This window comes from Maniola jurtina, chromosome 7 (genome assembly GCF_905333055.1).
Source record: "Maniola jurtina chromosome 7, ilManJurt1.1, whole genome shotgun sequence".
Lineage (NCBI taxonomy): Eukaryota > Metazoa > Arthropoda > Insecta > Lepidoptera > Nymphalidae > Maniola > Maniola jurtina.
The window spans coordinates 6,784,916-6,800,322 of NC_060035.1; the positions used below are offsets into that span (position 1 = coordinate 6,784,916).

General features: G+C 34.8%; 1 protein-coding gene across 4 annotated transcripts in view; it reads right to left on the bottom strand.

The window, feature by feature from the left end:
* Positions 1–1,686: 1,686 nt before the first annotated feature.
* LOC123867239 overlaps positions 1,687–15,407 on the bottom strand; it is a 36,863-nt gene continuing 23,142 nt past the window's right edge. Inside the window, exons 4-12 of one of the 4 annotated variants that reach the window (XR_006796365.1) lie at positions 10,292–10,404; positions 9,672–9,784; positions 8,987–9,065; positions 8,027–8,157; positions 7,284–7,397; positions 6,596–6,741; positions 5,406–5,512; positions 4,371–4,482; positions 1,687–2,960 (exon numbers count right to left, since the gene is read on the bottom strand). Coding sequence is in view for 2 of the 4 variants with exons in the window: in XM_045909215.1 (XP_045765171.1) it covers positions 4,377–4,464; positions 5,406–5,512; positions 6,596–6,741; positions 7,284–7,397; positions 8,027–8,157; positions 8,987–9,065; positions 9,672–9,784; positions 10,292–10,404 (891 nt within the window). In the remaining 2 variants the exon portion in view is untranslated. The remainder of the gene's footprint in view (positions 2,961–4,370; positions 4,483–5,405; positions 5,513–6,595; positions 6,742–7,283; positions 7,398–8,026; positions 8,158–8,986; positions 9,066–9,671; positions 9,785–10,291; positions 10,405–15,407) is intronic. The other 3 variants (XM_045909215.1, XR_006796366.1, XM_045909216.1) reach the window with 3 other exon arrangements.

A 15,407-nucleotide genomic window follows, 5' to 3' on the forward strand; every position in this document is an offset into this window, starting at 1 on the left:
CGTGCAAATCACATGATAAACTAAATTTTAATTATAATAGTTACATTGATTTTATTATAACACTAGCAAAATTATTAATAAGTAAAGGGAAATAATTGTAATCCAAGTTTTTTTTATATAATTTCTTTAAATTTTCATGGCTAGCATGACTTAGTGCATTTTATAACATTCGACTTGGTATGTAATTATGTGTGCAAAATTTTCAATAATATTTCTTCGATATTTAAAATAATTCTGTAGTGTACAAAAACTTCATCAATAAAATACCTATGCAAATCGATTTTGAGTTTTTTTATTTTCACCTTTACATAATAGTCGTCAGCATTTAGAAGCTTGTCACTAGTACTGATATGAAAACTACGGTGCGTGATTAATATGAGCTATTTACTATTGACTAGGTATTTGAAAGGTATTCAACTCAATACAATTATCGCTTCTAACCTTAAGACCATTATAACATCGCTGGATGTTACAAGTCGAGCTGCACATTTTTCTTATTTACCCACTAGATTAAGTATTACGTACCTACCTTGCCAATTTATCATCATGCTGCTTTTAGTTTTATTATATAGATATAAGTTAAAGCAGTGCCTGGTAAAACCGACTGTGGTTTTTGTGGCACTGAATGTAATAAAATACCCTGTATATTATTCTATATAAGTTTAATAAATATAAAATAAAATAAATAATATAGAAAACTACCCAGGATTGAGTCGAAGGATTCGGAGTCTTGCAATTACATATTTCAAAGGCCTGTGTTTACTGGCTACTAAATTAATGTGTGTAAACCACACGATGCGTTAGAGATAAAATAAACAGCATTTTGTTACAAGATAATATTTTATTATTTTACTTTATATCACTCGAGCTTTTACGAATACACTCATTTAACAAGTTTATTTATTAGGTACATTTCAATATATAAAACTAGAACTTTGAGCTTTGAAGAAAGACAAGTGTAAATTAAAAATTTATACCACCCCTGACAAGTGAAGGTTACAGTAACTAGAAAAGAGCTGATAACTTTCAAACGGCTGAACCGATTTTCTTGGATTATAGCTAAGAACACTCTCGATCAAGCCACCTTTCAAACAAAAAAAAACTAAATTAAAATCGGTTCATAAGTTTAGGAGTTACACAGACAGATACACAGATATACGTCAAACTTATAACACCCCTCTTTTTAGGTCGGGGGTTAATCACAAAAATCCAGTGTCACTGTAGCTACCTAGTAACATTTAAGTAAGTATCCAAAAGAAGGGTTCTAATCTTTTTATTAATATCTTCAAAAGGTTTAATAATAAGTAAAGTATTAAAAAAGTAGTTAATACTGATACTTACCTAAATAAAAATTATACACATTTAGTTATAATTAAAAATATATTCTACTAGGTAAATTAAAATATTTTCTAATGTAATTCTATTATATGTGTTATTGTACATAGTTATGTATATGTTTATACTTAAAAATTGAGGACAGTATGCAGAATATATTTATCACGAAAGGGCATTTTTAGGTAGGTCGGAGCAGTTCCATCATATTTTTAGATATAGTCTAGGTTATTACATAAAACTCTACTAAGTAGGTAACTTAGTAGATTTTATGTATGTAGCTATAAAGATACCTAGTTATGTCTATTGTATATTATTTGTGTAAAAGCACCTTGCCTAGTTTTATTTCAAAAAAATTATATCAACATCAGTGTTTTTGCACGTTAACCGATTGATGTTAAATCATTATCGATTTTAACATCGATCGATTAGGGTGTAAAAATATATGCCACCTAACCTAGAGAAAGGAAATTACCTACCTACCAGTAAATAGCACAGTACCTATCATTTATATCTAAGTACATATAGCTCATCATCATATTAATATAAGTAAGTAGGTAAGTTATATAGAAATATAATAGTAATTTATTAGATACTTACTATCATCTAACTTACAATTCTAAGGAAAGGACGGATTCGTTGCATTCATCAGGTAAGTACCTATTAAGTGAATAATAAAAACTTTAAAGAAAAGTAATAAAAATATTTTCGGTAAGGAAGTAGGTATCTATTCATAAAAACTTCAACTCTTTCTCTCATTTAAACGTTGTTTAGAAATTGTTTAGTAAAACGGTTGTCTTTTTCTTTCGAATCAAAATAGAATCAATTGATATTGAAAGGAATTGGTGTCAAGGATTCATTCGCTAAACAACGTTTGTAAGTAAAGCCGTAAGAAAAGTCCTTTTAAAATAAAATAAAATATTAGATACTATCAAATGGAAATTAAATGGCACAAGTTGAATTAATATTTACTATTTACGATGTAGGTAAACTGTGACATATCGACTACCCACCATGTGAGGTATTATTTTATTTTATTGCTAGATATATAAAAAGTAGTTTTAATTCTCTTAAAAACTAATACTCACGCCAAGTCTCATCAATTTTACATACGTAGATACCTATAAATAATTTCATTAATGGTAGGCATAGGTACCTAGGTATATATCTCTACATGATAAGATATAACAAGGGAACCCAAGCTAAGCGCAAGGCTTGCGAGTTCAGTTACGAATTAATCTATGCTTCTGTTACTTGAATATTTATTGTAAATTTTTAGGGTATCGTCAAACTGGAGATATATAGAGCTAAAACGAGACAGATTTATATATCTATCGAGATCTCTGCACAGATCTGTCTAGTTTTGACTCTATCTTACTTATAAGTCAGAGCAGTGACAACGTACCTACGCTGGACAATATTATTATCTTAGCCTCAGATTAACCAAAGTTGCTGAGTAGACCGGTTCGCTAGGTAGGTACACTCAACGAGAAGTCCTACGAGAGATCCTAACTGGAACGCCTTGCTTTTAAGCTTTATTATATACATAACATACTTATTACTTATATTACTTTTATTGCAATGACGTAGAAGTTTCACAGGAAGCGCCAATAGTGAAATCGTTTCGTCTGAAAAAGAAAAGGTTTTAATAAAGGAGGTATAGATACCTACCTATAGTAATTTTTTGGTAATTTGCAGAAACATGATTAGAGGTCAAAGTAAAATTTGGCAGAGGCCTACTAAATAGGTCTGAAATTTAGAATTTCAGGCATGCAACTGAGATGCCTAGCTTATTTGGCGGGTCCAGAGTTCGATCTCGGGCACGCACCTCTAACTTTTGAGAGTAAGGTACCTACGTGCGTTTTAAGCAAATAAATAGGTATCACTTGCTTAAACGGTGAAGGAAAAAATCCTGAGCAAAGTATGCCTGAGAGTTCATAATGTTGTCAAAGGTATGTGATTTGCCAATCCGGAATTGGCCAGCATGTGAAATAATATGGTCTAAGCCCTTTTTATTCTGAAAGGAGACGTTTGTTCAGTACTGGGCCATCGATGAGTTGAAGATGATGAACGAGATGCGCGACTTAAATTTAAAATGTCGATAAGGTACTTATGTAGATATATTATACCTATTACCAACACACTTGGTGACTCTGGCATTAGTCTATTTTTATTTTATTACCCTACTGCGGCAAAGCCAAAAGGAAGGGTTATGATTTTAGTAGTCTATGTGTATGTATGTTTGTATCCAGAGTCTGTGTGTTCCACCGTAGCGCCTAAACTACTGGGCCGATTTTGATGAGTGAGGTGTCAATCGATTCGTTGTAAAGGTTCGGGTGGCATAGGCCACATTTCATATGAAAAAAAAATTGACCTAACAGATGTTACATGAAAAAAGTGAAGGTCTCCAAATTTTTTTTGCTATTGTATCGAGTGGGATGTCAAATGAAAGAGGAGAAAATTCTGAGTTCACACTTAAATATAAATGTACTACAAATCAAAATATACCAAGTATTGGCGTCACTCAGAATAGCAGGTATTATTTAAATATTTTTATCGAATTATTGGAATGTCCTCCCAAAACCAACACAAAAACACAAGTTTAATGTGTAGAGGTTATCCGAGAGTTTTTATCTAATCAAACTAATGCCAAAATAAATAATTTAATTAGAGCGTGATTGCTATCACAACATCTAATTATCCAGTTCACAATCCAAATACCAAAAATATGCGATATCGCTCCGAATCTCAGAAGGAGACTAAACTAAAACCTTCGAAACACCCGTATTTATGCAAGTTCAATCTTGTTGGCCTCCTAGCAACAGATTGTATGACATCGAATGAGCCAAATATCGATTTTATCAAACTACCTGCATTAGATACATTAATAATTTTATATTATTTTTGACAACTCAAATCAATTTTTAAAAATAACCTTACACAAGCGACATAAAAACATTTATAATATTTCAGCCTTTATTAAGACGATCACAGTCGGGTTTTAGTTTTTAACTTTTTTGTACAAAAATGTTAGTTACCTGTAATCAGTGCCTATTTCGATGCATGCCGGAGTGTCGACTCCCCGGCCTCGACTGGACTATGGCGTAGTGGTCGCTGTTGTCCGACACTGACCTAGTTGTTTAACCAGAACTATATTTCAAATATTATATACTGTATTTCTCTTTAATAAAAAAATTACATCTTTAATGCGGACACACATCGTGATTCGACGTAAGTATATTAATATACGTACGACGTAAATAAATACAATATATCTACCAATTTTTTTAGCTAATAAATAACTTTATATATTAGGAAAGAAAAAGCAACGCCTAAACGTGTATATGTTATAGTAAAACTCCCCTTGGAACTCTGATATCTCGGGATAAAAAGTATCATACATCCGTCTTCAAGATTCAAGCTATATATTATGTACCAAACATCAAGCTCCATTCAGAGAGTGAGCCACGAATAGGTAACAGATAGACGACATACCGACTCGCATTTATAATGTTAGTATGGATATAAAACATAAAATAACATACTTTTAATTATGGTACCAGCTTCGGTATGTTTAGTATTGTGCTATGAATGTTATTGTACTAAACAGATAATAATATTAAATTTATTAATTACGTATAATATGTAACAGATAATATTTTATGAATAAGAACGTGTAGAGTTTAGACCCCTTTTTCAATTGAGCCGTATGTAGATACTTATAAATATTTGTAGCTTCTGCAATTAATATCTTATTGTTCTTTGTTAGAATTTAGGTAAAATCAGCTTTATTCTTTTTCTACTTGTAAAGGAACCTCTGTGCAAAATTTCAGCTTTCTAGGTTCTCGGGTTTAGGCTGGGCGTTGATGAGTCAGTCAGTGAGTGATTCAGGGCTTTTTTATGTATAGTACCTACCCACCTATTTACTCTTCAACTAAACGTGAAGCTTACGTATATTCTGACTGATTAGGGCAATATTATTACAGATATGTATTACTAAACTATAAAGGCTTTATAGGTTCTTTTTCATATAGAAATCGAAAACAAAATTCGGTTGAAGCAAGGGACGTTACCTCGCAGAGTGTATGGTGGAGGATGGGTACCGGCTGCCGTACTGACTCCCGTGCCAGCTGCGGTAAGGGTCATAGTCTTCCACCACAGAGGGGTCCTTCTCTATCACCTGTGAGTACATGAACGTGCTGTTACCGTAAACCTACACCTTATACGTGATCGGTGAAAATTACCCGCGATATTTAAAGGACTCTACCATGAGTTTTTTATCAAGCTAATGATCAAAATTGATAGTTTATCATTATTTTGTACCTTACGAGTCGAGTGTTCTACTGATTTGGGATTTTTTGCCACCTGTATTCTCAGGAGAGCTAATATTTCCTGCCTTATTACAATGACTTAACTATGGTGTAACAAGTCCGTATTGCATAAATGCTAGAGAATATTAAGAGTTACAAAAAACAAAGACATAAAAGTCTTCGAAAAAAAGGTATGCCTTGGATGTTTATTTCTTTATAATACCCATTACGAGTTACTCAGAAAGTATTTACCTACCCTAAGTAAATTATTAAAATAATAATGAAATTATTTAAAAATCATAATAGAGCCCGAAGGGTGCAGTACCAGTACGTTAGTGACAAAGGTGTGGATTTAGACGGTAACGATATTAAAACACACAATGATAAGTAAGATAATAGTACCTAGGTATGATGAATATTATTTCACACACAAATTAAAATGGTTAAAAAGATGATAACACACATAAATAAAGTGTGTTATTCATGTATTGTTATAATAGAATAAATACAATTAGGTTTTTAAATGAATAGGTAAACCAATACAAATAATAATGTAAATAATGCAAGGTTGTTTTATTTTAGTTAAGTTTAAGTATTACAATTATGTTTTATTATTTTGTTCATTTGTCGAGGGTAGAATTTGAAAAAACATTCAAACTTGTTGATTTTTTCATGGAATAAGGCTTGCACTGCACGAGATCATTCCAACAAAATATTTTTGCTATCCAATATCGATGACAAGATAGAGCGATCTCGTGTCAATTTCAAAGGTATCAATTTGTACCAACTTGTACTTGTTTCAATTTCTACTACTAAATCAATTTACTGGTTCAATCATACCATGCGTTGATCATCGGCATGTTTGAAGTTTATGAAGTATCTATACCTTGGCGATGGTCTTATCATTTGAAACGGATAGACCAAATTCTTAAATATAAGAGTTCAGTACTCACGTCAGTCCTCGCACAAGAGCAGGTCATGGCGGTGCAAAGGAAGCAGTTGATGAGCAACATAACCAAGAACATGACTCCGAGGGCAATGGCCAGGTACAGCAGCCACAGCGGTCGCACGCCGCCTTCCGTGCAGGCTAACGCTGCAACTAAGTATAAAACATTGGTTTTATGAGTGTGAGGTTCTTATCTCTAAGAGCTCAAGTGTAGCATGTAAAGTTAATGTTAGATAACTGTGTGTAAGCCCTAATTCGCACGAGCGTTAAAAAAAAAAGCGTTGCGTTAAAACCCCGCGTTGCGCTGAAAATACAAAAACGCGTTAAAAAGGGTAGACGTGCGAACAGATACTTGGGAATGCATTTGTTCTATTTCATTTATTATTTAACGCTTTTAACGGACGTTAAAAAACCTCTATGATCAGAGATCGACTGAAAACATCTACTCGTCGTTCCGTTTAAGTGAAAACCAGGCCTAGATCTGCCATTTATGGAAATGTCAATCATGACGTTTTCTCGAAAGTTAATCTCTAAGGTTAGGTAAATCTCTATACTAAATGGAGATTTACGCACAATTCGAAAAGCATTAAGGTACATGATCTGATTATAGTTTTCGCAGAAATCGGTTAGCTTTTAGAGGATAGCTGTTGTATATCTGTAAATTTTTATGAAAGTCATTTTGATCAAAAAATTACCAGCACTATCATTAGGGTCGAGCACGAAGAGGCCTGTGGAAGCAGTAACTGCGCCCTCTTCGTCCGCTGGCTCTATGCGTCCCTCCGTCTTGCAGTCTGTTGTTACACAGCTGCCTATAATAAAATAATAAATAGCATTAACATGGCGACTTTCATCTTAATATGGCAAAAACACTTTCTGGGATCAATAAATGAAAATGTTTCCTTTAGGCAGTTCTGGTAGTAAGTACATACTTTATTAATTAACCTTGGACATTGGAAAATAAACTTTGACGCAGTGTTTTTAATAGAAATAGTGAGGGCACTGGTAGGTGCTAGATGGATAGGACGGAATTCAAAATAATAGATATAAATTATTATCAGGGAACAAGCGATTTAGTGGACGTCCGAAATCTAATCACACGTATGCTATCCTGTGTAGATGGGTGGCAGTGATAAGGGCAATTATGATAAGGAGAGTGGAAAGAGAAAGAGAAAGAGAAGAAAAGGAGAAGAGAGAGAACAATGAGAGGATAAGCGCGAAATGCAGTTCTGTGCTGACCTCGAAGGCCGTGGATTAGTCTGTACGAGTCAAGCACACTCAGTCAGTAGGCAGAAATCCATAAGAGACTTTTACTCCCCCGCGCTAAGTTTGCATACGGGGATTAATCCTGGAGATTACCCCCTACATACTATCTTGCAAATGAACTACTCAGTTCGTAGTACTGTGATGTGAAAATAGATTGTAGAAGCTTAGCACATACCTTTACAGATTCCAATTTCGCATTGGAAGTTGATTTGCGACGAGTTCGGGAATTTGAACATTGATGCAATCGCCAACTCCGCCGCACCGTTTTCTGTTTTCAGTGCTACTGATTGTTCTTTCACGGGACATCTAGGAGGCAGGTCATAAAGTTAAAATCATCCATACTTTTACTAAAATAATATTACAAATGCGATAGTGTGTCTGTTTGTCTATCTGTCTGTCTGTGCTGCTAGCTTTTCACGGCTTCACAGTTTAACCAATTACGCTACTTGGTACGGAGTTACTAACTTCTAACTGGCTCTGGTCTGGTCTGGTGGAAGGCTTCAGCCGTGGCTAGTTACCACCTTGCGGGAAAAGCAATGCCCATCAAACGATTTAATGTGTACGATGCCACGTTAAAACCAATCAAGTTAGCATAGACACTTACCACCACGTGAGATCGGTCAAGGGCTAACTTGTATCAGAGCATAAAAAAATTGAAAAAAATCTTTGTAATTTGTATGTCTGGTCCTCGAAACAGCTGACTTATTTCTATGGACCTCTCACACTTCACAGGCTAAATCACTCTAGACCACTTTTAATGAAAAGAAAACAGAGAATTCCTACGGGAATTTTTAATGCCCATATTATGTAAGAAGTCGTGGGCACAAGCTATTTTAACATATCGTTCTAAATAGAAAATACGAGAAGTTGATGATAATTGGAAAAAAGAAAAAAAGGTATTATTTAAAAACAAATGCAAAATACTTGAGTACGAATAAGTAAGCAAGATGTAAAATTGTTGCAATTATGCTGTCCTTTGGTGATGAGAATCATTTGCAGAATTTTATAACTAAGAATCTCTTTGGGAAATGTCGCATTAAACGCAATAAACATGATATAAAAATATCACAGAGCAAAACGTAGCTAAAGAAATGCGCTTTACGCATTTTAAAGTCCAGACATATTTTCCACATACCCTCGTTTGTCCAGAAGATCTACTGTATGGTTGCGCATGCTGAAGGCGAAGCAATTTCTCAAACGTATCCCGTGAGTGCCTGGAATGTTAATTTTAAATATATTTTAGTAAAGTAAGTACAATTATTTATATAGGTAGCTAATAGAGGTAAGTATTTATCTTTACAAACAGTAGGGCTAGCATAATGGGTATGAGATGAGAACGCTGCAAATTGAATTTCGTGGATAAATCAGATTGACAAATGATACTTATAGGTAAAGCCTGACCAGAAAAATAAAATATCTCGCCATATTGCGGAAAACCCGAGGAACTAATTTATACAAGACCATAATATACAGTGACTATATCTATATACCGTATACTAGAGGCGCCCCCAGAGGAAGTATTTTATATTTCAGGTCAGACTTTACGACACATTAGTGTCTTTGGTGGATATTTTATGATCTTTCGAAACAATCGACCAGGGGTTTATCTTTGAACATCATTGTTGCATGCATTACTGTACACAATCTATCCAAAGAGAATATTATAATAACTACGTTTATCTATAACAACAACAAATATTTATCTGTAACTTTTTCGTGACTCCCATTGTTCTCAACCAATCCCATCATTTCCAGAAACATTATCACATCAATTATGGTAGTTCCGCAGGAGTTTGCAAAAGAATTTTGGCAACTCTTACCATCAGGTTTGCTCAATTCTGCGCGGAGAGTGTAAGGCATACCGAAAGCTGCATTTAGCACCTTACGCCCATCTGAGTTCAACATCCTTAGTGATACTGTCAGAGTTTCGTTTCTGGAAAATAAATTTCGGTGTAATTTCAATATACTTATTGCCATTATGTCTGCTTTATGAGATTCTATCAACATAGTCTTCATGATAGCTTTTTGTAGAAATTATATCGTGGTCAAATTTCCAAGAGAGATATCAAATACTGAGTGTCCTAATCTGGAAGACAATAATAACGACTTGCGTACCTACTCATAATTTGGACGTGCTTTAAAGCTATGTTAAACGATTTTTTATGAAGATTTGTTGATAATAGATTACAACTTACAAGCAATAAGCAGACTCCGATCAAAAATTGGGATCACATCATTAGAAAGAAAAATAAGAATCTGTTTCAATAAACAGTATCTATGCGTGGACCCCTATGTATTAGGTAGGTAAGTACTAACATAATATTAAGATGAGAAATACGCGACATTCTTTGCAAATGACTTGCTAAGCATTTTTTGCTACTGCTAAACACAATAGAACACGATAACATCTTTATGCAAAAACAAGTTAATTCAGACTGACCTCGAGTTACTTATGCCGGCCTTGCCACACGTGATGACATAGAACTTGTCGTCCGCCAGCTCCAGCGTGCGGTGTACGCGGACCGCCAGAGGCAGTGATCGCTCGTCAGTTCTCTAGTAACAAATGAACAAAATGAAAAGGCTTTTTAATTAGAAGACAGCTGCTGATGCCCACGAAGTGGTTTGATTAAACCACATGCAGTTTTCAAATCAAAATCTATGCCCATATCACTTTCCAGGTCCCCAACTACATACGTCTGTGCGCAAATCACATGAAACTATAGCTATGTTGCGTGATTGAAGGACAAACCAACAAATAAACACACTTTCGCACAGATAATATAGTTCGGGATGAGATAGCTCTTTACTAATGAAAAAGGAGGAGAGGAAGACCAAAAAAAAGGTGGATGCATTACGTGATATGTGTGTAAAAGGGGTGGAAAATACGTTGACGTATGACAGAAGTGAGTGGAATAAAAACACATGTTGTGCCGACCCCACATAGCTTGGGATAAAGGACAAGATAGCACTTTACTATAATGTCTCCTAGTGAAGTAGTGTAACGCAGTCTAAGGGAAGGTAAGCAGCTCTGAGAAAGCTCAGTCATTCAGCGGGCTAACGATGGGGAGAGCTATGCTTGAAGTTTCTTTTTCTTTGCGTCGTATTTACTCCTTATTGCGAAGGGTCGTGATACTTTTTCATATTGGTAGGGGTTTTCGTGGGATACGCTGGGTTCCCAGATTCTGTTATAGAACAGCCGTAGGGAGAACGACTCTTAGTTTTTCACCAGTTATTATCAGATGTTAGTAATGTAATAAGCGGGACTGACGATTTAATGAGGCCCGGACGAAACGAAAAGGTCGAACCTCCAAAGTTGGCCACCCATCCAGTTACCCACTTGGTTCAACGTTGCTTACCTAACAATCGGAATTCTTTGATATGCGTTATCACAATTATTTAGGCCACACGACCCAGAAATATACAGCGAGCACTACATTTTAATCAATAAAAGAGATTGTAAACGTAGCTCGAGTAATAAACAAAGTATTTTAGTAAACCCTAAATAGCCTGACAATATTATTGTTTGGAATCTAGGTTAACATTCCGCGAACAACATGGTAATACGTGGTAATACGGGTGCCGTTTTAAGATACTAAAATCTTACATATAAAGTTTGTAATATAGTGGCACTGAGATGGCCTTGCCATCCGTCATACGGTTTTATGACTGTCGGAAATTTGAAGCCTTGCTCTTAAAAACAAAAATCTCGCACGAAAAGAAATAAATTAGTTAAGTTTCTGAGTAATTGTAGGAAAGGAAGTATAAAAAATAAAAGGGCAAAATAAATTGCTCTAAAGCTAAATTGCGTTAGGGTCGGTCATAAATTAGATAAAAGTCGTAAATTTTAACTTAGAAATCTCTACAAGTGTACAAAATTGTAATCACGTGTTATGAGAGTGGTCTAGACAAGGCAAGAGCGTGAGAAAGCAAAAGGTACGGCCCATTAAGGGATGTTTGAAATACATTTTATTTTCAGCCAATTAGCCATCAGCCAGGGTAATTCTGTGCGCAAGAGTGAACCAATCAGAAACCGAAATTTCGCTGGTTTTTTTTTTCATTTCAGATCATGGGCGTGAACAAACACATCCGTGTGGTGGGTTTAAGGCTACACTGGGGGACCGGGAGAGAACATTCGATTGAGGTCTGGCTCAACGTGCAGTAGAGCCTAACAGTGAATATTAAGTGTAGAAATATATTGCAATTGTATAGTTAATAATAGAAAAATTATAAATAGAATAAAATAGTGTGTATCCGGGCCAGCAGAAGCTGATATAGGGTGATGTACTAATTTACATTATATTTTAAACTAGATTATTTGAAAATCAGTTCCAAAAATCTTGAGTATAGAATTACCTCACAAACTAAACTAGAGATGGTATTTGAGATATTAGGAGGTGTTACAATATTGTGTATAGCTATTAGATTTTGAATCCGAAATTAGAGAAATGGGACATTTCTCTTTGTGGAACTAAGATTCAAATATATCTAGAACAAATAATGAATATATTATAATTTATACATAATGTGTGTTCTTAGACTTTTCTTTGTCATGTGTAGGGTTAGATTCATAGAATAATTAAAATTTATGGCATGTGTGTACCTATTTAGGACATAAGGTTATACATAATATCTAAAGCCGAAAGGGTTTTTCGTTCTGAATATTTGCTTTTCCCTTTCAATAATTAGTATGGCTTAGGAAGCAAGTATTCGGCCGGGAATTAATTAATATAATAAAGTTACTTAATTTCCAGTCTAAATAATAAATTCAGTTTCTCTTCTTTCTTTTTCTAAATACTCAACTGTATGAGTAAATAAACACTTATTTACCAGAAATAAATGCACTTGGGTATAACTGTCATCTTTTATTTGCTATATTTAGATACATTTCCTAGACATTTAATAATGGAGATTCAATTTGTTTGGAGGCTAGACTACCATATTATAATATTAACAAAGCCATTGATACAAAGAAACCATGTATCGAACTAACTTGAACTCCAATATTAAGATTTTCTCATATGACCTACATACCAATCACAATTCCTTTACTATTAAGTAAAATTTAGCCTAGTTTTTTTTTCAGCAATTCATCTAATTATAATACTAGCTCTTATTCAGCATTAAATAGGGATTATAATTGAATTAGCAGTCTAATGCAGTCCGATGGAATGACTTTTGTCGTTACGATTATTGATTTGGTAGAAAAATCACTCAATAGCTAAAATAAGGTGGTGTGCTATAAACTACTAGCTACCACGGTATAAACATCGTCTTCATCAACATGAACAGCTTTCACCGGCTCACTACTGAGCGCGGACTTCATAGAGAACTCTCGATCAAGTTTTCCTTCATCATATGGTATTTTATACCATTATGTGAAATTCTCACGATGGTTTTTCCGTATACTTTTACTATCACAAAACGATCAGTACCTAATTTACCAAGAATGCTCTCCACTACTAAAGATAATAGAGTCGGCTGAGTTCGAATCTCAGGCTAAAGACAAAGGGACCTTTTACTTTCGAGTAACAGCTAAATTTCATCTACCTACTAAAAATACCCTGAACGAGACAATGGAGTACACGCTGCCTCCGGAGGACAGATGGCGAGGCAGGTAGGTACCTTTTTTTTATTGTGTACCGATCTTTCCCAAACAGCATTTTAGGTAACATTATCTGTTAAAACCGACGCCAGCTGAATTTGTGAATCACCGAGTTTTGATAAGATAAAATTACTAGTTTTGCTGTACTTTGTAATTTCTTTGCTTGATATTTTATGGTACATGGTTGATTGGTGACGTACCAATAGCGAGATTCCGGCACAAAGCAAACACGTCATGTCTTTATACAGCTGGACTCTCCGAACTAATAAATTGGCCAATTTATTGACAATCAATCAAACAAATATATAAATATACAAAAATACCATGGTTTTGGGGCGAGCCCAGAGCTCATTGAAAAGAACCTAGGTTTCCGTACCTAGGCAATTGAAAACGCTTCGCAGCGAAAATAGGAGGGTCCAATTGCTGTGCCCCGCATAACATGGATCAAGGCTGAGGTTTCAGCGTAGGTATTTCCCCCGTGCTTAAGGAATGCCGGTTGGTCTCAAACCGATGGCCTAAATAAGGCAAATACACGTATCAACTGATTTTCCACACTAACAGGACGTTCTAAATTAGCAGATCTCTCCACTCATTATATCTATTTTGAGGAATTGAAATATTACATTAAATTTTTTTATAATTCAATCCGTGTAAACCTGTTAGCTGGTCGAGAAGTCTACGTGTTCACCCAACGTACTGTACCAATTAATTACTTGTAAATAACTCATGACTTAAATACCTAGGTGTTTCTATAATTCAGCTGAGTTTATTTCTTATTTTTATCTCCTCATAATGCCTAATCTTAACCACTAGTATAGACGATCACACCGTACCATCACAGAAATTTGGTGCCGTGACCAGGATCTATGTACGTATTCGAAATAACGATATGACTAGATTTACATTAACATAAAAATAACACAACGTAGAAATTGTGATTGGGTATTTGAGAGAGAAAAATTTATAAACTTACATTGCTATTTATAAATTATAAGTTTTAAGGACACACTGCATGTTGTTTTATATTTATATGTTGTACATTTACATTTATTTATGTATAGGGGGAGCAGGAGAGCAGAAATAAGCTGTATGTCTTATAAATGTAAAATTTACAGGTTTTCAGAAGATACTACAGAGATCGAGCTATTATTCCTTGCTTATTTCTCAGACTTAATTTTTTTCAAACTCTGAGAATACATATAATCGAAGCAGACCCAAACATGTGATTGCAATTAGTATCAGTAATATATTAGTATTAAAAATACGGCTTCGTGACTTATGAAAGTTATTCAAATAAAATTTAAGTTGGCACTTGGGTAGGTAAAAGAAATAGGGTCAAATTGAAAAAAAAAAAAAAGATGTCTTCAGGTAGGAAGGGACGTAGAACAAAGCAAGTAGGTGCGGGGCAAAGCGATGTTAGTACCGTAGAATCGAGCGAACAAACAACGACCTTAGGGAATGCTACATTAGAGTTGATTTTGAAAAAAATCACCGAGTTCGAAGCAAAATTACATCAGTTAAATTCAAATACCGGTTCAAATGAAATCGCGAGCGTTTCTTCACACGAGTCGAACGGGATTAATGAAAATGAAAAATCTGATAGGCAGGGGTCAAATCTTGAAACCGCGAGCACAAGTACATTATCTGAGACCCGGAATTTATATGTTGTACAGCCGTCAGTAACTAAACCAAATTTCGACGGAAAACCATTCACTAACCCCATCGTTTTTCTAAAACGATTAAAGAAATATATAAGGGCGGTAAACGGATTAGATCGCGAAATAGATATAGCGTTAGGTTGCATTTCGGGGCATGCTCGGAAGGTTATGGACTTGTACTCGAAAGGTTGGACTACGTTCGCCGACTTCGAGATTGACTTTAGACGAAATTATTGGACCGAGCAAATTCAGGAATCTATAAGATATAAATTGATTAATGCGGTATATTCAAGCGA